This window comes from Macrotis lagotis, chromosome 5 (assembly GCF_037893015.1).
Source record: "Macrotis lagotis isolate mMagLag1 chromosome 5, bilby.v1.9.chrom.fasta, whole genome shotgun sequence".
Classification (NCBI taxonomy): Eukaryota; Metazoa; Chordata; class Mammalia; order Peramelemorphia; family Peramelidae; genus Macrotis; species Macrotis lagotis.
Window position 1 is genome coordinate 166956142 of NC_133662.1, and position 23357 is coordinate 166979498.

Consider the following 23357-nt stretch of genomic DNA (forward strand, 5'->3'; position numbering starts at 1 on the left):
TTCTTCTTATTCTTCATAAAATTGAATTTATTAAACCAAAAAGAGTACAGAAATTAGCATCATATATTACATCAGAGAAAATACAAGAAAAACATGATATCAGATTTCCTCCCCCAAATAAACCAGTCAACATGCAAAACATTGTTTTAAAATTTACATAAATGTCACCATGCATAATTATAGACAGACACTGAACATCCTAAGGGTTGGTTGTCAATATTATTAGTTTAGCAGACTCAAATCACACCATTCCCATATAGCTTCATTGCAAACCTACTAGTTGTAGTGTTAAAGCTCAGTCGTAACACAAGTGTAGCCACAGAAAGTTAATGGAAAAACTCTCAGTCCATTCTAATCTGCAACATCCAACTAAAGTAGAGTGGTGAAGCCAGGCACAGAGAGGGGGAAAATGTGAGCATTGGCTTTACCCAAGCAAAGCAGCAGAGAGACGGAAGTGTTGCTAATAGGAGAGGGCAACCATACCAGCTTGGTCCTTACCATAACCACTGAGGGATGTGTGGAATGCGTTGGGAGGAGCTCAGTGTCCAGGTCCTCCGTTCCTTCGGAAAGCCCTTCTACTTCTGTCACTGTCAGCAGCATGGTGGCATGTTTAGCTTTCATTGTTAACATCTTGCACTTAGAATTCAAAGAGGCAATCTGTTCCTGGTATCCCTTGATTTTCTGAGCCAGCTCCTGAGAAAACATGTTTGTTTGGTTTTTTCCCTGTGGGTCAGAGCAGCATCAAAAGGAAACAGAACTAGTAGCATTCATCTTCCTTTAGGCAGGGAGGCTATCCTTCTCCCGAGCCAGCCAATAAAATCACAGCTCTGAGTGTCAGAAGCCAGACATCATCATCAGCAGTAGCTGAGAAGCAGGATGTGGACTGGGGAAGAGAACAAGTCAGGCTGCATCTCACAGCAAGGCTAAACCACAAAGCAAAGAGCGATGCAGTGAACCCGGAAAAACTGCTGTGAAAGCTACATTCTGTAGCAAAGAGAGGATGGTGGCTGCTCAGTGACTGCTCTTTGGGAGAGGTACACAGAAGCATGAGCTAGTGCTGTCCTTGAGAAACAGCAACTCTTTGCAAATGTCCAAAGACGCTGAAATTTCTCAGATTGTTCATGCCATGGAAATTAGGTCATGTGATGACTAAAATGAAAAAAAATGCAACTCTCAATTCTCACCATATTGAGGACAACAAACAGAGAAAAGAACTATTCACCATAGCAAGGTAAATTGTGTAACAAATTTTGCCTGAAGGCAAGTTTATTTTTACTTTTCTTATGTAAGCTGAACCAATCATGTGAATTTAATAAAAGTTCTTAAGTTACCAAAAAGATGTTTGTTTGTGTTTTTTAAAGTCTCATATACATTTCAGGCAGCAATCAGAACTCATTTTTTAGCATTTCTGACTGATGGTCTTTACAAATTTACTTGGGGTTCACACTTTTTGACATTTAAATTAATTGATTTTCAGCAACTGTCCCCATTTTTTTTTAAAGAGAGAATGAACTTTATACTATAAACAAGCTAAAAATACCTTCTGGGAATCATGTGGCTTTTAGAAAATACCTCTGAGCTATTTTCAAGACTATAATAAAACTCAAATATATGTATGACATTCTCTTTAAAGATAAATGTAAAAGCAAAAAGCTATAACTACACACACAAAAATTCAATGAACAATTGAAAGAAGTCCTAGAAATTATCTAATAAAAATTGTGAGATGATTAACTATAATTGGAGCAACCTCTCTTAGCAGTTCAGGAAATCAAGGACAATCCTGAGAGACCAATGGCATGAAAAATGCCATTCAAATTCAGAGAAGAAACTATGGGTATTAGATGTAGAGCAAAGCATACAATATTCACTTTTTAAAACTTTTTTTATGATTTTTTTCTTTCCTTCTCAGGGTTTTCCCTCCCTTGTTCTAATTCTTCTTTCACAATATGACAAATAAGGAAATAAGTTAAAAACAATTGCACATGCACCATCTGTATCAGATTGTTTGGTGCCATGAGGAAGGAGGAGGGAAAGGAGGGTGGTAGAGAAATTCAAAAGTTTGCAAAAGGATGAATGTTGAAAACTATTTGAGAGTGAAATTGAAAAAATTGAAAAAAGATATTATCTGATTCATCCTCATTTTTTGTTGACACCTTTTAGGTAGAAAACTGACCCAGAGAGAATGATATAATAGGCCCATGGTCACATAAATAAAAGAAGCCAGGACATGAACCAGTCATTCAGAGTTCAGAATTATTTGTATTTCTACTTTATCACAGTGTTTCCTCTAAATTCTGGGGGAAAAAAATTTTTGTAAGTAATAACAAATCAAACTGACCAATTCTACTAACTCATTGAGTAGAAAGCTTGACTAGCCAAGTGGGGCACAAAATATGAATTGTTCCCTTAATCTTTGTTCTTTTGATATAAAACAGCCAGAGCTTCCTGTTAGGGTTGTTCAGTTCCTGTTTTGTGAACCCAGAACTGAAACTGGTTAATCACATTAACATAAAAATGAATATAGCATATAGTCAGTCTCATTTCTATTCATGATGCTGATTGAATGGAATGGGGATAGTCAGGCCAAAAGGCAGAGGAAGGAAGTATGTTTCCAACTGTACAGCTCCTTACTACTCAAAAAAAATGAGTCTATGGAGCAAAGATAGTTAGATCTTTGAACTTCAGTTAGAATTTTGGCTAGAGCCTCTTGAGGACAGGTTTAATTTGGATTAATTTAATTTGGAAATGCAGATGACCATAAAATAGTCATTTCATGTGAACAAGAGGTAAATTTTTTTGTATTATTATCAACTTGGCATATTTCTTTATATTAGCTCACCCTCTCAAACATCAGGGTCGGTATTAGGTAAAATTCTGATTTTGCCTCATAATCAACTTCACTTGAATCTCAACCCTTCTAGGAATGAATCTCATGCCCTTTACCAAACTTCTTGTGTCTATTGTTTGACACTATCCCATCATGTACATATAGACAAGACTTCTGTGACAGTTTCCTCTGACCCAAATCACTACCTTTCATGGAAACACTCTCCTATGCTCCATTCTTTGATATATAGAATCAGTCATTCATTCATTTAGTTTCAATCAACAAGCATTTATTAAACAACTATAATTGTTCTAAGAACAGTGCTAACACTAAAGATATAAAGAAAGACAACAACAAAACCCAAATCATTCCCTCTTCTCAGGAAGCTCAGAGAATAATAGATAAGATCAAATATTAAATATTTTATATTAATATTAGAAACAAACCTAAAACTATATACTAATAAGATATAGATATGATCAACCAGGGACAATCAACAAAGAGGAGGCATTAGCATTAAGGGTGATCACAAAAGACTTGCTGTAGAAGGTGAAATTTTTATCTAGGACATGAAAGATGACAGGAAGCAAAGACAGGGAGAAAAAATTATAAGTATGAAACAGAGTAAAGAAATGGTCTTTTGGGAGGAAAAGAAAGGAGGCTAGTGTTACTGAATTGCAGAATATGTAAGGGCTTGTAAAGTAAAAGAAGACTGGAAAGGTAGAAGGGATTAGGAATACCAGGGGATTTCATATTTTATTCTGGAGATGATAAGGAGTCATTGGTGTTTATTGAACAGAGAATGATTCTGTCAGACCAGCTTTTTGGAATAGTACTTGGACAGTTGAATGAAGGATGGATTTGGAAAGGAAGACCAATGATTAGGTTTTTATGGAAGTCTGGAGCTCAGGTGAGGAGGATCCTTATCATAGTGTTGGCAATATAGGGTGGCATTGTCAGGGCAGAGAAGGGAACTTCTTATAAAAGAGATGTTACATAGGTAAAATTGACAGGTCCTCATAAGAGATTGGAGATGGGTGTGAGAGAATAAAAAAACCAAGGAAGACACACAGGTGACTGGGAGGATGATAGTGCCTTCTATATTAATAGGGAAGTTAGGAAAGGGGAGGAGTTGGAGAGCTAAGATAATGAATTCAGTTTAAGCCATATTGGAGTTGGACTGTTCGGAATATTCAAGGGTCAATTGGAGATAAGATTCTGGAAGTTCAAAAAGAGGTTAGGGCTAGAAAAATAGACTTGAGAACTATTGGCACAGAAGGGATGACTAGACTAGCCAATGAAATAGCTATTCCATGCAAATGGGTGCTAATGGGTTAACCAAGTGATAGATAGACTTCCCAGTCTATGCTGTTCTATTTCTCAAATTCCAATAGATAACGACAATGATCAGGGTGAATGGGGAAAAAATACCTCTAATATTTTGCAACTGAGAATCCAGTCTTACAGGATCATCCTGTTATATATAGAAAAGGAGGGGTGGAATAGGGGGAAAGCAGTTCAATGTTTATTATAGAGAAATGAAATCAATGCTCTTGTGAATTAGAGAACCTGGGTTATAATCAAGTCTCTGCTGCCCTCTGCTGCCTTGTGATCTTAATCAAATTTTTCTAACTTCTAATTCTTAATGTGCTATATGCACACACATGTATTTAATTGTTTAACTTAGTAAATAAGACACACACACACATATAGGTATTTAATTGTTTGACTTAGGAAAGAAAACATCATTTCATGTCTTTTTTTTTCTTTTTTTAAAATTTTTATTTATTTAAAGCAATGGGCTTAAGTGACTTGCCTAGGGTATACTTCCCTAAATATAAATATAACTTTATATGTATTATAAGTGTTTAATGGGTTTTTAAAATATACATATAAACAAATCTCCATATATGTATCTATCACATACACATATGTGTATGTCTATCTATCTATTTACCTATCATCTATCCATCTATATGTAGTCAATGTCTTCATCTGTAAAATGAAATTTGGCTTTATGGCTTCCAAAATTCCCTTCTAAATCTATGATCCTATAATCTGAGACAGTCTCTGAAGTCCTCTCTAATTGAAATTCCACAATGTTAAAAGGGACCTTGGACTAATTGATCTCCAACAAGATTCCATCCAGCAATAAAATCTAATGTTTATTCTATAAGTGGGAATAAGAAAATTGGGGCAGCTAGGTGGAATAGTGGATAAAGCACTGGTCTTGGAGTCAGGAGTACCTGGGTTCAAATCCGGTCTCAGACAATTAATAATTACCTAGCTGTGTGGCCTTGGGCAAGCCACTTAACCCCGTTTGCCTTACAAAAACCTAAAAAAAGAAAAAGAAAAAAAGAAAATAAGCCTACCTCTATCTGTGAAATTGCCTAGATCTTTCAATGACTTCAAATATCTTTCTGAAACTAAATGTTTTTTTATGAATAAGCATGTTTATTGAGAAAAACTAATCCCTACATTGACCATATCCAAATATGTATGTCTTATCCCATGTTTTGAATCCACTGCCTCTCTGCCAGTACATGGGTAGCATACTTCATCATTGCCACTCTGAAAACAAGGTCAGTCATTTCACTGATCAGTGTTCTTAAGGTCTTTTAAGTTATTTATTTTTACAAGATTATTGTTATTATTTAAAGCATTGTTCCACTTCTATAACTTCACTTGACATAGGATCACAAGACTTGCTAGATTTTACTAAAGTTATTTCTTTCTCCATTTTATATAGTATAATAATATAACATTACATTCATATATCATAATTTGGTACTTGCTTAGCTTCTGTAACTACATTAATAACTACTGTAAATGATTTTGTTTTAACATCTGAGTCCATTTCCTCTTTCTTTGTTCTCTCTGGGGGCCCAGGTCTAGTAGTGATATTTAGTCAGAGTATACACAACTTAGTAACTTCTGGGTTTAATTGCAATTTTCTTTCCAGAATGACTGAACTAATTCACAGTTACACTAACAGTACATTAATGTTCCTCAAAACATCACTTTCTTGGTATTACTAATACATCATCTGAAGAATCAAAAGGGCAAATGGATGTATGCTATAAGTTAACTGTAGCATATAACGAGTGACAAATTAACACAAGAAGAATGATATTGTTAAGGAGACTTATGGGTAGAAAAGGAAGTGGGAAACTCAATTACCAAGAGTGACAAATATTTTAAATGCTTTTTAAAATAATAAAAAACTTGTCCACCTACAAGATAAACAGTCCCAATACTTAACTGGCATGTAAATACACATACACACATGTAAATACATCCACGTAAATACTTAATTGGCACACAAATACACACATATGTCTACATACATATACCCACATTTAGATGCACAGAGATATGTGTGTGAATGTCTTCTTTGTAGAAAGAAAGAGGGATGAAAAGACAGAGAGGGGAAAAGAGAGAAGGAGGGAGAGAGGAAAGAGATACAAAAAGCACTGTAGTATGTCTATTTAACCATATAGGGACCATTCAATACTTGGATAAAGAGTACATAGGGTAAAGAGGAATAGATTATGAATCCTTGGAGTAAGATTCACAGATTCACTAAAGTATTAACATATCCGTGTTATTTGTATGTACTGAACATATTTACCTTTAAGTAAGATTAAATCAAAATCATGTTTTGCTATTGCTTCTCTTGACTCTTCCATTGTGACAAATCATGTTTCTCCTTTTCTTTATCTTCTTTCCTTTATTTTTTGGTATATATAAACTACTTTTAAATCCTTTTTAAATACTTTTAAATTATCTTTAAATTAAAAAAAAAGCAAGCCAGTAAGTATGCCCATAAATGTGGATATAGTATTATGTTGTGGAATAATTGTGTGCTAGACTACCAAGTGTTTAATTTAGTTAAATCTTAATATCTCTTTCAGTTACCAAGAAATCTGAAAATGACCAGATTATAAGACTTTACCATAGTATCTTTAAGGTATACTCATACTCTAAAATTCTATAATTTTAGATTCTAAATAAATTTTATTAGGGGTGGCTAGGTGGCACAGTGGATAGAGCACTGACCCTGGAGTCAAGAGTACCTGAGTTCAAATCTGACCTCAGACACTTAATAATTACCTAGCCATGTAGCCTTGGGCAAACTACTTTACCCCATTGCCTTGCAAAAAAAAAAAAACCTAAAATAAAATTGGGTCTAAATAAATTTAACTTAGATTTTCTACAATGACAAAAAAGGCAACCATATCTCAATTCTGAGTCTTTTGAAATATGACCTCAGACACTTAGTAATTGCTTAGTTGTGTGACCTTAGGCAAGTCACTTAACCCCACTGCCTTAAATAAATAAAAATTGAAAAAAAGAAAAAAAAGAAATGAAGAAATGATGTCTTCTTTCCTAAGTTAAGTAATTAAAAATTTCAAAAAAGAATATGACTCAGCAAAGATGAGTAGAAGTTCCAGGTGATTTAAAGGCTGAAGGCCATTCAGAAACATAGGGAGTAACTAGACAAGAAATTCCAAAATGTAGTATTTGCAATTATAGAATTTAGCTATTTAAGGTAGTATTCTGTTAAACTTGTCACAGAAACTATCTGATTTTAATTATTCTTTCTTTTTTTCTACTTTCACTTGGAGTATTAATCCATGGTGCTTTTTCACCATTTTTCTCTTGTGATTTTCTCCATGCATCTTTTAGGTTTAGCTACATAGGAATACTTTAAATTCTTTTTAAAAATAATAAAAACAAACAATGCAGACTATCAGCAAACCTAGGAATTCTCTAATGAACTGAGAAAGTCTGATAAACAGTAAAACTATTTACTATAGTAATTAAAGTCAAGTATTAGGAACACCTTCCACCTTCAGGTAAACTATTTCTTCATTACTGTTGTCTTTCCCCTCTACCAGGGAGGACTATCCAGAATCCATCCTGGAAGCTTGACTATTCATATGTCTTGGGAATAAAGAAACCATAGATTCTATTCCTTCTGGAGAAATAGAGTACTAAATACCCTTAGTCCTGCCATTTCCTCTTAATGACCCTCTCTAGCTCTACCTTTACCTTGAAGACACTGCAGACCTTTAGGAATTCCAGGTCTTTCCCTCTGGCCTACACCTGAACTTTCTCTTATGTATTATGTTGTCCTCCAAATAAACTGGAGCATCTAGAGTAAAGTCACTGAAAGCAGAGACTTTAGAACTTTTTCTATTTTATTCCATCGCTCAACAGCTACTGTTTAACAAATATCCCCCCTCATTATTCACTTATAATAAAAATACCTAGCAGAACCCAAAGATAAAAATATTATTTAAATATATATTAAAACAAATTTTATATATCCCAATTTAATTTCAACAAGTGTATACTAAATATATAACAAGTATTTAAGTGTCTAAGGCAAATTGATTTGCTGAGTGGTGTAGGGGATCCAGAGATGAAAATAAAACAACTTTTGACCTTAATGAACTTTCATTCTATTGAGAAGATAAGTGTACATACATAAATAGAAGGTAATATAAGGAGCAAAAAAAGCACTAATAATTAGAAAATCAATAAAGACAGAAGATAAGACTTGAAGGAAGAAAAGGTTTCTTAAGGATTAAGGATTCTTAAAAATTCTTGAGAAGGGAATATGGATCAAGCTTTACATAGAGATGGAAAAATGAAAGACAGAGTTCAGGGAATTGCTAGTTGCCATATTATGTGACTGGTGCAGAGGTGATTTATATACACTGTCCACATGAATTTTTAAGGGCAGCTAAGGGCACAGTGGATAGAGTATCATGTCTGGAGTCAGGAAGAGTTGAGTTCAAATTGTGACTCAGAAATTGATCTTCATGACCTGTCTTTAGGTCACCGTAACTCTGGATATGGTTTGAGGTGTATCATGGCTACGATAAATCCAAAAAACCTGACTACATGATGCATTGTTTTTAATACACATAAAACAGCTTGAAGGTTATTTAAGTCTTCAAATAGTGGCAGCAATATTAGCTAGAAAAACCAATGACAAGTCTGTGTGTTCTCTCAAGTTAATAAAACTGTAAAATTTATCCAAAATTATATATCTAAGTTGTTAGCAAATCACATTTGTAAAAAATGAATAATATTCCTCTGTGATCCTAGACAAGTCACTTAACCCTGCTTGCTTTACTTTCTTCATCTATAAAATAAGCTAGAGAGGGAAATGGTAAGCCACTCCAGTATCTTAGCCAAGAAAACTTCAAATGAGGTCATGAAGAATCTGGCATGACTGAAACAACTGGACAACAAATAAAAGTTTTTAATATAAATAGTAGAAATGATGATAGAAGTAGCAGTAATCTAACAGGGAGTTTTAAATTTTATTCCTGTTCAGGTATTTGGCTTAGAAATTTTAAGGATCAGGAGATTCCAGAAATGCATGCTCATTGGTTCCTTCCCATTTTCCAAAAAAAAGGCAAAGTAAATACTTTCCTTAAAAAGAAACTGAGTGCCATCTGCTATTCTTTTTACAACTTTGGCACCAATCAGATCTCTTGCATTCTCAGATAAGTACGAATGATATTTATTTTTCACAAATGTGGTTTCCTAATGAGACGTGACTTTGAAAAGACATAAATGACTTTCAGACGCTTTTATGTGTATTAAAATAATACATCTTGCAGTCAATTCTTTTGAATTTATCACAGATATGACCCACCTCAAACCATATCCAGAGTTATGGTGACCTAAATAGAAGTTAACAGGTCATGAAGACAAATTAATTGCTATGAGTCAATAAGTACAAACAGCTAGAGATTTCAGTGACTTAAGTATGCTATCCTTTGTCAGTCCAGATGATAATGAGGGCCAGAGGTTCTAATAATGCCAGAGTCAAAGGAGGGAGGCTGGTAAAGAAAAGGGGGGGGGGGTGAAGTAATAAAAACTAATTGAATTTGGATTTATGATGACATAAATGATACAAATTCCCAAGACATGACTGAAAATCATATGATGATATGAAAAGGATTAGTGAGGGAGGAAGAATTAATGCTAAAATATTTCCTTGTTCTTTTTTAAGATCTGTAATAAAACAGCAAAGTTTGGGGTATGGTCATAATTCCTTCTCATAAACTTCAATACAATGATTAATCTTAGTATTCTCTCATCTAACCTACTAACTGTTCCATCAATTCTTTGGAAGAGATGGAGTTGTAGTATTATATAGTATATGTGTGTGTGTGTGTATATATACACATGTGTGCATAGAAATATGTATATACTTATATACTTAGACACATACACTCTCATTCATTTCTTGACTCTATAGTCTTACTTCTAGCCTCATCATTCAGTTGAAACTGATCTCTTTAAAGTATCAATAATCTCTCTTTTTTCTATTTTTAATTGAAATTTTATTTTATTTTTTCAGTTACATGCAAATTCAACATTCATTTGTTTGCAAATTTATGTTTCACATTTTTCTTCCACCCTCCCTTCCCTCAACCCCTTCCCATGGCATCAGTCTGGTAAAAGTTGCATATGTATAATCCTGTTTAACATATTTCTATATTAGTCAGATTGTAAAAGAGAAATCATAATCAAGGGGAAAGGGAAAAAATGAGAAAGAAAGGAAAAACATAAAAGAAGCTTTAAAAATAATGCATACACAGGGCAACAAAGGTGGCACAATGGGTAGAGGACCAGCCTTGGGGTCAGGAGGACCTGAGTTCAAATCTGGCCTCAGACATTTAATAATTACCTGTGTGACTTTGGGCAAGTCACTTAACCTCATTGCCTTGTAAAAAAAATGCATTCAGACTGTGTTTTCCCCCCGTTCTGGATGTGAATGGCATTGTCCTTAGCTGGACTCTGATCTTTGAACTGCTAAGAGGAGCTGTATCCACTATAACTGATCATCTCATAATATTGCTGTTAATGCATACAGTGTTCTCTTGATTCTGCTCACTTCCCTCAGCATCAGTTCAGTTAATTCTTTCCATGCTTCTCTAGAGTATGATTTCTTATATAATAATAGTATTACATAACATTCATATTCCATAACTTGTTCAATCATTTCCCAACTGATGGACATCCCCTCGATTTCCAATTCTGTCATTACAAAAAGTTGTTATAAATATTTCTGAATATTTGAGACTTTTCCCAGTTATTTATGATTTCTTTGGGATTATAGTTCTAGTATTGATACTCTTGGGTCAAAGGATATGATCAGTTTCTTTATTCTTATTATTACTCCCTTAATTGATCAATCTAATGGCCTTAAGATCCATTTTAAGAGGCAGGTAAATGGCACAGTAGAGGGAGTCCTAGGTTTGGAGTCAGGAAAAACTGAGTTCAAATATGGCCTCAGACATTTTGTGTGTGACTTTGGGCAAGTCACTTAACCTCTACCTTCCATTTTCTCAAATGTAAAAGAGATAAAATAACACTCACCACATAGCATTGTTTTGAGGACCAAATAAGTTAAAATTTTCAAATCACTTAGCATAATATCTGGCACATTGAAGGTGATTAATAAATGTTTTTTTCCTCTTCCCTCTTCTCAATTCTCATCCTTCCTCTGATACAGTAGATCAATTACCCTCTTCTCCTTGATACTCTCTTTTTCTAGTTTTTCATGATATTACTATCTTCTGATTCTCCTGTCTTATTGCTCCTCTTCAGGATACTTTACTGAATATTCATCTGAATTAGATCAATTAATGGTAGATGTCCACAAAACATCTGACCTCTTTTCTTCTTTTACTATTTAGCTTGGTTATTATATCAGTTTTTGTATTTTCTATTATCTCCTCTGTACTAATGGTGCTCAGAACTATTTACCTAGTCTTAACCACTAATCAAGTCCAGTCTTGCAGCTCCAATTGCTTCTTGGTGATTTCAAACTTGAAATTCCATAGATATCTTTTTTTTTGCAAGACAATAGGGTTAAGTGGCTTGCCCAAGGCCACACAGCTAGAGAATTATTAAGTGTCTGAGGCCGGATTTGAACTCCTGACTCCAGGGTCAGTTCTCTATCCACTGTGCCACCTAGTTGTACCCCATAGATATCTTAAACTCAAGATGTTCAGAAATGATCTCATTATATTTCTCTCCAAATCCTGCTCTTTTTGCTAACTTCTCTATTACTATGATTGTCCCAATCACCCAGTCATTTTTCACTCTCTCACTCCCATATGTAATCTATTGTCAAGTTCTGTTGATTCAACTATCACAGCATTTCTCACATCAAAGAATATTGTAATATCCATTGGTTTGCCTTCGTGCATAAAGGCTTTCTCCATAGAGTTCACTCAACTGTCAAATTTATCTTCCTAAAGCATAGATCGTATTATGTCAAACGCCCTCTCCTCTATTCAATCACCTCCTGTTATCTCCAAAATAAAACATAAAATCATCTGTCTTTTAAAATTCTTCTAGTTGCATGGGTGATTCTTGCTTGCCGTGCAGGAGGCCCAGGTTCAATTCCTGGCCCATCAGAGTTGATTTTGAGGCAGCTAGGTGGCGCAGTGAATAAAGCACTGGCCCTGGAGTCAGGAGAAACTGAGTTCAAATCTGACCTCAGATACTTAATAATCACCAAACTGTGTGACTTTGGGCAAGTCACTTAATCCCATTGCCTTGCAAAAAATAAAATAAAATCCTTCATAATCTGACTCACTCTCTCAAGACTTCTAATTAGCTACCCCTACCCAGGTCCCTTTCTCCTTCCAATACCCCTTCCCAACTCCTCTTCATGTTTATTTTCCCTAACTGGATCTGAGGAAAAAAGGAATTGAAAATTGATATGTATTGCTAGAGCTTAGCATAAAGTCAAGAACACAATAATTGCACAATACTCTATCTTTGCATCTCTTACCCCCCTCTCCATTTATATATCTATGATGCAATAATGTTAAACTTCTGACAGCTTTATTTTTTAAAACATTTTTATTGTTCCCTGTTTTTACATTGCTTTCATATCTGAATCTCTCTCCACCTCTACTAGAAAGCTATCCCTACAACAATGATTTAGGGGAAAAAGAGAAGAAAAAATAAAAGCTCCTCAAACCCACCCAACACAAGAACCCATTACAATTGTATATGCAACATTTCACTCCCATAATGCCTCCTCTTCAAAGAAGGGAGGGATTTCTTTTTCTCAATTCTTCCCTAAGAACAGTTGTTTATTATAATTGCACAGTGGCTTTTTTTGCTTGTTTATATAGTAATACAAAATTTATATACATGTATATATAACTATCTTCTGGATTCTGCTGATTTCACTCTGCCTCAGTTCCAGTCTCCCATCCTTTTCTGAATTCTTTGTAAACACTATGCCTTAAGGTACAATAATATTACATTATATCTAGATACCACTGTTCCCCAGTTGATGGAAATCTAATTTTGACTTTTTTAAATTTTCTTGATTCTGAATTTTATTTGGTACCCACATTCACAGTAAAATTACCAAGTATCAAGATCTAAATACTGCTTAGTTTTTGTATTTTTTCTCATTCTATCTAAACTTTTCCTATTTCTTCATTTTCTCTAATAACTGATGGCACATAAGCTTCAATTTTCTTAGCAGTAAGGTACTTGCTTATGTACTTAAAATAAGTAATTTAAAGAGAAGTGATTGAATGTCCTAGAAATGATGTTTCTTGTTAGCTTTGGAGACACAAAGAAAGCAATAAAATTATGCAAATGCCTTTTTTCAACTATTCATGAAAATGGGGGGACTCTTCTTTCCATTTATCTTCAATTTCTTTATGTTTTCTGATTTTTTCTTAGAACAAATATTTCATTTTATTTTATTTTGGACTTCTGGCCAAGATGGTGGAGAGAAGACAGGCACTGTGCTAAAGTCTCCTGGTCTTCCCTCATATATAATATGAAACAAACCTCTTAACAGAAATTCGATCGGCAAAACCCAGAAAAAAGAAGCAAGGCAAAGAACATCTACCAACAAAGTCTGTCTTCAGGGATCAGGGGTGAGCAGGGGGCAGAGCCAGTGGGGGCAGTGTGAGAGCCAGACTAACCTAAGATCAGCCACAGAGGCTTTGACTGTGGGAACCATGGTCTGAGAGACAACTAGGCCACAGAGGCTTGTGGGGCTGGAGGACAAGTTCCAGAGCAGAGAGTTGAAGAGCTTGGCTGGACAGTGATATGCTGGGTTTCCTCTTGTTGCCAGAAAAAACACAGAATACTGCAGAGCTCCCTCAGCTGAAAAGAGTGATTATCTACCTCCCCCAGGGCACAACCCACTTTGTTTAAGGATAACAGAATCCAGAAGCAACAGCCACTCCTCCAGGCCTAGGGATAGGGCCTCAAATTAAGGTCATAAACACTCCAGAGAAAGCAACCAGCAACCCCTACTGGCCAGCCCACTTGGAGTTACTAAACCCATTGAGCAAAGCCTCTAGGGATCTCAACATCAAACCTCTGTGAACCAGCCCCTCCTCCAACACAAGATCTTAGGAAAATGGGGAAAGGGAGGGGGTCTATAGAAAACTACCTGGAAGACAAAGATCCTAACCCAGAGAGATCTAGAACTTCTGAGGAGAAAATGAATTGGTCTCCAACCCAGAAGAAATAAGGAAGGAGTTTAAGAATCAATTGAGGGGCAGCTAGGTGGCGCAGTGGATAGAGTAGCAGCCCTGGAGTCAGGAGTACCTGAGTTCAAATCCTACTTCAGACACTTAATAATTACCTAGCTGTGTAGCCTTGGGCAAGCCACTTAACCCCATTGCCTTGCAAAAAGAAACCTAAAAAAAGAAATCAATTGGACAATTTGGGAAAAGAAACCCAAGAGAAAATTAACATCTTGCAACAAGAAAACAAATCTTTTGAAAATAAATGCAAAGGGGCAGCTAGGTGTCACAGTGGATAAAGCACAGGCCCTGGAGTCAGGAGTACCTGGGCTCAAATCCAGTCTCAGACACTTAATAATTACCTAGCTGTGTGGCCTTAGGCAAGCCACTTAACCCCATTTGCCTTGCAAAAACCTTAAAAAAAAAAAGAAATGCAAAAAGAAAATAATTCTCTCAAAACATCAATTGGACAAATGGAAAATTCCTTCAAAAACAGAGTTGACCAATTGGAAAAGGAATTACAAAAGGGAAATAAAGAAAATTCTTCTCTAAAAAACAGAATGGGGTCTGTGGAAACTAATGACTTCATGAGACAATAAGAATCTGTTAAACAAAACCAAAAAATTGAAAAAAGTAGAAGAAAATGTAAAAAACCTCATACATAAAACCACTGCCCTTGAGAACAGAACCAGGAGAGACAATCCAAGAATCATCGGGTTTCCTGAAAATATTGAAAAGAAAAAAAGCCTGTACTTAATATTAAAGAATTTGGTGATGGAAAATTGCCCTGACATTATGGAATCAGAGGGCAAAATAGTTATTGAAAGAATACATCGATCCCTTCCAGAAAAGGATCTCAAAATGAAAACACCAAGGAATATCATGGATAATATCCAGAACTATTGGATAAAAGAGAAAATCCTCCAAGCTGCCAGAAAGAAACAATTTAGATACCAAGGAGCCACAATAAGGTTACATGGGATCTGGTTATATCAACATTAAGGGATCAAAGGGCATGGAATGAGATATTATGAAGTGCAAGGGAGCTTGGAATGCAGCCAAGAATCTACTACATGGCAAAACTGAGCCTTTTCTTCCAGGGGGAAAAGATGGACATTTAATGAAATAGGAGACTTCCAACTTTTCCTCATGAAAAGACCAGAGCTAAATAGAAAATTTTGACTTCAAACAGAAGACTCAAGAGACGCATGAAAAGTTAAAAAAAAAAGGTTAAAAATACCTCTTATATCCAATAAAATAAAACTGGCTATACCCCCACCTGGAAGAAAGATTATTATAACTCTCAAGAATTGTAACTCTATTAGAGAAAATATACTTAGCCAGAAGTAATGGATACCCATGACTTAACTGTGGCTCTAACAGAATGATTTTAAAAACAATATCTCCTTAAAAAAAGGGGACAATAAAGAGATGGAAGGATGGAAGATATTGCAATAAAGGGGAAAAAGGAAGAGGGTGAGGACCTCCTGAATATTACTTACTCTCATCAGATTTGGTTAAAGTTAACGTATACACACTTAGTTAAACTAAGAAACTTATCTTACCATTCAAGTATTAAAAGGGGAAAGAGGAAATAACAGAAGGAAGGGAAGGAAAAAGGGGTAAAGGGAAAGGGGAAAGAAAGGGGAGGGGGGTTGGATATAAGGGGAAAATTGAAGGTAATGGTATTCAGAAACATAATACTGGGGAATATGGATAAAGTGAAAAAGGGGGAAAATACAACAGAGGGAAAATAGCATGGAGGGCAATACAGAGTTAAAAAATTATAACTTTGTATGTGAATGGAATGAATTCTCCCATAAAATGTAAGCAAATAGCAGAGTGGATTAAAAACCAGAATCCTACAATATGCTGCTTAAAAGAAACTCATTTAAAGCAAAGAGATACATATAGAGTAAAGGCAAAAGATTTGAGCAACATATATTTTGCTTCAGTTTAGGTGAAAAAAAGCAGGGGTAGCAATACTTATCCCAGACAAAGTGGCTATAAAAATAGATCTTGTTAAAAGAGATAAGGAAGGAAGAAAACTATATCCTCCTAAAATGTATCATAGACAATGTAGCAATTTCAATACTAAATATGTATGCACCAAGTGGTTTAGCATCCAAATTCCTTAGAGGAGAAGTTGAATGAGCTGCAGGAAGACATATACAGCAAAACTCTACTGGTAGGAGATCTCAACCTCCTGCTCTCAAATTTAGATGAATCTAACCATAAAATAAACAAGAAGGAAGTTAAGGAGATAAATAGATTGTTAGAAAACCTAGGCATGATCATCCTTTGGAGAAGACTGAATGGGGATAGAAAGGAATATACTTTTTTTCCTGCAGGACATGGCATTTACACAAAAATTGATCATGTACTGCAGCAAAAAATCTAATAATCAATTACTTAAAGGCAGATATAGTGAATGCATCCTTCTCAGATCATAACGCAATAAAAACCACATGCATCAATGGGCCAGGGAGAGGTAGACCTAAAACAAATTGGAAACTAAATAACTTCATTTTTTTTTTTAGGTTTTTTGCAAGGCAAATGGGGTTAAGTGGCTTGCCCAAGGCCACACAGCTAGGTATTAAGTGTCTGAGACAGGATTTGAACCCAGGTACTCCTGACTCCAGGGCTGGTGCTTTATCCACTATGCCACCTAGCCGCCATAACCTCATTTTAAAGAATGAATGGATAGAACAACAAATTATAGAAAGAATTAATGATTTCATCCTAGATAATGACAATAATGAAACGATATACCAAAACTTATGGGATATAGCCAAGGCAGTTGTCAGGGGATATAATATATAAGTATATATTTTATATATATAAATATATTAGATTATTCATTAATATGCTTAATATATAAATGTTTACATAAATAAAACAGAGAAAGAGGAAATCAGTGAATTAAACAAATTAGAGAAAGAACAAATGAAAAACCCCCAATTAAATATCAAACCAGAAATTTTAAAAATTAAAGGAGAAATTATAAAATCGTAAGCAAGAAAACTATTGAACTAATAAATAAAACCAAGAGTTGGTTCTATGAAAAAAAACAATAAAATTGAGAAACCTTTGGTTAATTTGATTAAAAAGAGAAAGAAGAAAACCAAATCGCTAGTATCATAAATGAAAAAGGTAAACTCACCACCAAGGAGGAGGAAATTAAAGTAATAATTTGGAATTATTTTGCCTAACTGTATGCCAAAAAATTTGACAATCTAAGTGAATTTAATGAATATTTACAAAAATATAAGTTGCCCAGGTAAAAATATCACTTGTATAAAAATATTCATAGTAGTTCTGTTTGTGGTGGCAAAGAATTGGAAATTAAGTGAATATCCATCAATTGGGGAATAGCTTAACAAACTGTGGTATAGGTATCTTATAGAACACTATTTTCTATTAGAAACCAGAAAGGGTGGGAATTCAGAGGCCTGGAAGGATTTGCATGAACTGATGCTGAGTGAGATGAGCAGAACCAGAAGAACACTGTACACCATAATAGCAACATGGGGGTGATGATCAATCTTAATGGCCATGTTCATTCCATCAGTGCAACAATCAGGGACAATTTTGGTGTATTTGTGACAGAGAAGATGCCTATATCCAGAGAAAGAATTGTGGAGTTTGAACAAAGACCAAAGACTATTACCTTTAATTTAAAAGAAAAAACTGTTATCTTATATAATTTTGCTATCTCTTATATTTTATTTTTTTTCTAAAGGATATGATTTCTCTCTCAACACATTCAACTTAGGTCAATGTATAGCATAGAAACAATGTACAGACTAACAGACTGCCTTCTGTGGAGGGTGGGAGAGGGGAAATGAGATTAGGGGGGAAAATTGGAAAATTCAAAAATGAATACTTTATTTTATTTTGGTTTTTGCAAGGCAATGGGGTTAAGTGACTTGCCTAAATTCACACAGCTTAAGTAATTATTAAGTGTCTGAGGACAGATTTGTACTCACATCCTCCTGACTCCAGTGTCTATGCTTTATTCACTGTGCCCCCTAACTACCCCTAAATTGTTGATTGTTGGACAAAAATCATATCTTAAGAATGCAAGCAGCTTAATTTATGTTTTTTTTGATAGACTCATAATGGAATGGTTAGTGTCCTAAATCCTCTTTCTTCCCACAAACATTGTAAAATTGATAGATCTGTTTAATACTGAAATTAGTTTTGAATTTTCACCTGTTTAACTAGTAGAGATGACCTAAAAAGTGGTGACATAGTTGTCAGCATTCTTGGAATGAGCATAATCATGCAAAGTTAGTTAGGCTGATAGGTAGGACAGCAGATAAAGTTTATTAACAAAATTGAACTTGAAACCTTTCCAGTTTCATAGTTTCTATCAGAACTCAGGTTCTACTAATGTAAATTCAAGGATTTAGAGTCACCTCCCAATCTAAAATATACATATATGTAATGTATATGAAAGCATGGATATATACAACACTTGTTCATTCTCTTTTTAATAAAATTATCTGATGATCTCTAGAAAAAATGTAATCTTACAAACACGATTAAACATATTAACATCAAGCAATCTTAATCAGCCAAAGTCATGATTCTACCAATCAAGACTAAATTATAGATCGAGTTATAGAGTCTGATCTCAGACACATACTGGTTGACCCTAGATAAATCACTTAATCACTGTTTGTCTCAGTGTCCTTATTGCAAAATGGGGATAATAGTGTCTATTTTCCAGGGTTAATGTGAGAATCAAATGAGATAATAATTTTAAAGCCCTTAGTGGGATGCCTGGCACATAGAAAGCACTCTAGGAAGTTAATAATAATAATAATAATAATAATAATAATTGTTAGAAAGCACCTCAGACAATATATAGTTCAATTCATACATGAAAGAAATCCCCAAAACAATATACCTGACAGGAAGTCACCTGTTCTCTGCTTGAAGACCTCTAGTGAATGAAAATCTATGATCTCTCTATGCATAGCACCTATTCTTTTAGACACTTCTAATTATTAGGAAGTTTTTCTTCTCATTAAAATTGAACTGACAACTTTACAGTTTCCAAACATTGCTTTTTATGCTTTTTGTACTCATAAAATTATATTTTTGCATGCAAATATAATTATGCAATATCATGTAAGACTGATGGTTTATGAAATATATCTTGAACATATTTATTTTAACTAGTTTCAAATTCCAGACATTGCAATCCATGCTTATTCTTCCACTATAAAATAACTCAGAGGAATAATTAAAAAAAAGATTTTAAGATAAAAGCAGTATGTCATTGATGGCCTTTGAAATGCATTAAATATTTTTACCTCATGACGAGAAATCTGGGCTTGGAGTTCCTGGATATTACTGGTGGCTACTGGCTTATCTTGGATCTCTCTATGAGCTCCTTCTATTAGTTGCTGTAGATGCTTCATTTCTTGTTCATATTGCTCATACTGCACTACTGCTTCCTAAAGAAAAAAATATAGTCTCATTTTTCCCAATTACTATGAAAAATGAAATTATGCACAATGAAACCCCATTACAAACTGGAAAATAAGAACAAAGATAGTATTGTTTTTCTAGTTTTAGTGTTTCACAGAGGGACATTTTAGATTTCTTTTTCTTTCAAAAAAGCATTAAACCTACTATGTGCAAAGTACTGAGGATATAATTACAAACAAAATTAAACAGTCTTTAACCTGAAAAGAGTTTATATTCTACTAGAGGGGAAAGATCATTTACACATAGAAGTAAACAAAATATGATTTGAGGAGTGAGAGAACATTAGCTATCAGATGGTGTAAAGAAGGAGGTTCAAGAGAAGTTTTATGGAGTTGGTAATAACTGAGCTAAAGAAAAAAAGCAAAACTTAGTTTGCATGTATGCATGGATATTTTTCTGTGTGATATGTGTGTGTGTGTGTGTGTGTGTGTGTGTGTGTGTGTGTGTGTGTGTGTATCTGTTTGACAGGACCTGCATTCATTGTTCATTATTTAAGATTTTAGTTTATGCTTGGGAAATAAGATGTGAGAGAGAGCACAATTGCAAGTTTTGTATCTCTTCAAAATCCCCTGATTGTCAGTTCTTCCTGTTAAATGGTGATTACTCTTTGAAGCAACACTCTCCACCAGTCTGCAGATGGTGGGAACTAAAACTGATCTGCTTCATCCTACAATGCAAATCCATACTGATTAATGGGGGAGTTGCTTTATCATCCCAAAGCACAAATTCTTCATTGCTGATCCAAAACCCCTGTCTCTATGGAAGTAGTTCAAGGTCCAGCAGACCAGGGAGCTCCCTAAATCATACCCATTCCACTGACAAAACATATTGCAAATAAGCTAAAATCTTTCCTGCCAGATCTTCTTTCCCCAAGCATCTGTGAAAGCAGACAGAGCTAATGTTCTTGAGATGAACCTAAAACAGGAACACAAATCCCTAGCAACTTCTAGTTTTATGCTTCTTTCTTTACTGAGGGCAAGTGACTTAACAGTGATACTAAGGCGGATATTTTCCAATATTGGTGGTAGCTTTATGAGTGAGATTAACTAGTTAGGACTTCCTGAGACCCAGTGCCTGCCCAGGTGGAGCTAAACCTCTGAAACACTTCTCAACTATACACACACACACATATATACACATAGAAGTACATATGTGTGTGTCTATATATATTAATATATATATATATATACATATATCAAATGATAGAGGATTAATTCAAACAATTTTTTTTTTACACAATACGGTCTTCCAAAGTGTACATTTTGCATTTTGGTTGCTGAGAATACATGGATTTAAGAAAAAAAAATGTGAATATTCTTTTGAGCTCTGTATCATGGAAAAACAATTCATTACAGAAAGTCCTCCATGTATCTGATACTTGCCTGCATTATGTTACATTGTTGAATAGCTGTGTGTTGTAAACGACTGGCTTCCTCCTGAAGCCTGAGAGCCATGTGACATATAGGCAGGTTAGCGACCACCTCTTCGGGGATTCTTAGAGCACTCTGGCAAATTTGTACAGCTTCTACCTTTGGTTTCAGTGATTCCATCTCAGAAAGCAGATGCTATAAATAAAATTCACATTTTTATTGAGTCTGAATAAGAATTAAAATATACACAAGCTTAATCATGATTAGAGGATATAAACTAATCAGACACAAAGTGAAGAAAACCACATCATAGTCTCTTTACTTGTTGCTCAGGTAAGTCATATTTTCTAAAAATTAAATGAAATATTACTGGCAATAGAAAATGAGAATAAATATAGCTTTCTGAGATCTGTTCAATCCACACCATACTCTTTTTATTTTTAACTTGACAATTCAATTATCCAGTTTGGTTATTCTAATTTCTACCTTTAAATTAATCTAAATTGGCCAGTAATATCCAGGATGATCATTAAATAGCATTAGTATGGATCATTAAGTCCATAAATCAATAAATACAAAAAAGGTTTACTGAATTCTTTTGATGAATTCCTTGGGTTCTATATGGAACCATGGTTTTTTTTCCTACCACTACTGATATTTTATTTCTAGGTGTTTGTTTCTTTTATATCCCCCCACCCCACATACACACATACACACATACACACAAACACATGCAGTCAGGCTGGTATATCTGACTGTGGCAAGAAATTAGTTGAAAGTCTTATTTTAGGGCACCCAAATTCTAGATATTCACTTTAGATGAATTTTGACTTCAAAGATCTGATCTACCTTTAGTAGCTAAAATCTTCTAAGATTATCAACTCAAATCCAAGCATCAGATATAACAATCTATAAAATAGTAAATCTAAAAACAAACAGAACAAAACCTCTCATATATCTATAAGACTCATGTCAACAAATAAAAAATAAAAAACATTAAAAATGATTATTAAAGTGAAAAATTCCTAAAGAAAATTAACATTCTATTTTATTTCTTAAAAAACTTTTTTGGGGGGCAGCTAGGTGGTGCAATGGATAGAGCACCGACCCTGGAGTCAGGAGTACATGAGTTCAAATCCGGCCTCAAACACTTAATAATTACCTAGATACGTGGCCTTGGGTAAGCCACTTTACCCCCATTGCCTTGCAAAAAAACCTAAAAAAAAAATTTTTTTTCATGGAATAAGTGAGTGACCATATAAAAAAATTTCAAAGTAATTTAGTTATAATTAGGACAATAATTCAAGTCAATCATCATTCTCTGCAAAGGCTACATTCCTGAAACATAACCTATACATTCAATCACTTCTTATTTTTATTTTTTTCTTTTTTACCTGTCTATGAGAAAGCTGTTCTTTCAGACTTAGACGTCCTAACTCTGGAGAAGTAAGAGTTTTTTGAGCTTGCTCCAGAGCAACTTGTAGGATTTTTAGTTCAGCTTCAAATTTTTTCATATCCTAGAAAATTAAGAGAAGAGAAACTTCAATATAATTTTGAGAGTTTCAAATGATAAAATTCCATAGATGTAGACTATTAAGAAAGAGACATCATGTCAGAATTGAATAATGGATTGACTGTAGCATCACAATTATTGAATGATGGCTCCTTTATTACCTTGGCAGCATCTTGGAGACTCTGCAAACGTGATTTGATAAGTTGCCGTAACCCCTCTGTCTCTCGTCCCAATTCTGATACTTGCTGAGACATGTCTTCTGTACAATAAACACTGCTCAGATAGTCTATTTTTTCTTTCATAACTTCCAGATCAATATGAATTTCTCCAGATTCTTCTAGCATAGTCTGGTATGAAAAGGAATTATTAAATTTAGTCTTTCAAATCATCTAGTTGCCTCTAGCAGATGAAAAATTGACACAGAGGTTATAGATACATTAGATGAGGAGTCAAATCCCTAAATAATTTTTTATTACGTGAATAAATTATGAACATTAAGAAAATGAAGTACTGATCACTAGGGGTTAGAACTTTTCATTAAAAATAAATAATACCTAGTATCTTTCTTCCCCTCCCCCCCCAAAATAATGATA

At 34.5% G+C, this 23357-nt stretch overlaps 1 protein-coding gene across 11 annotated transcripts in view; it reads right to left on the reverse strand.

Moving 5' to 3' along the window:
• SYNE1 (spectrin repeat containing nuclear envelope protein 1) overlaps nt 1-23357 on the reverse strand; it is a 598518-nt gene that overhangs the window by 160253 nt on the left and 414908 nt on the right. For all 11 annotated transcript variants that reach the window (XM_074187858.1, XM_074187854.1, XM_074187849.1 and 8 more), the window contains 5 exons: nt 22926-23111; nt 22646-22768; nt 21264-21446; nt 19704-19847; nt 499-693 (listed from right to left, as the gene is read on the reverse strand). In XM_074187858.1, coding sequence (XP_074043959.1) covers nt 499-693; nt 19704-19847; nt 21264-21446; nt 22646-22768; nt 22926-23111 — 831 coding nt within the window. The remainder of the gene's footprint in view (nt 1-498; nt 694-19703; nt 19848-21263; nt 21447-22645; nt 22769-22925; nt 23112-23357) is intronic.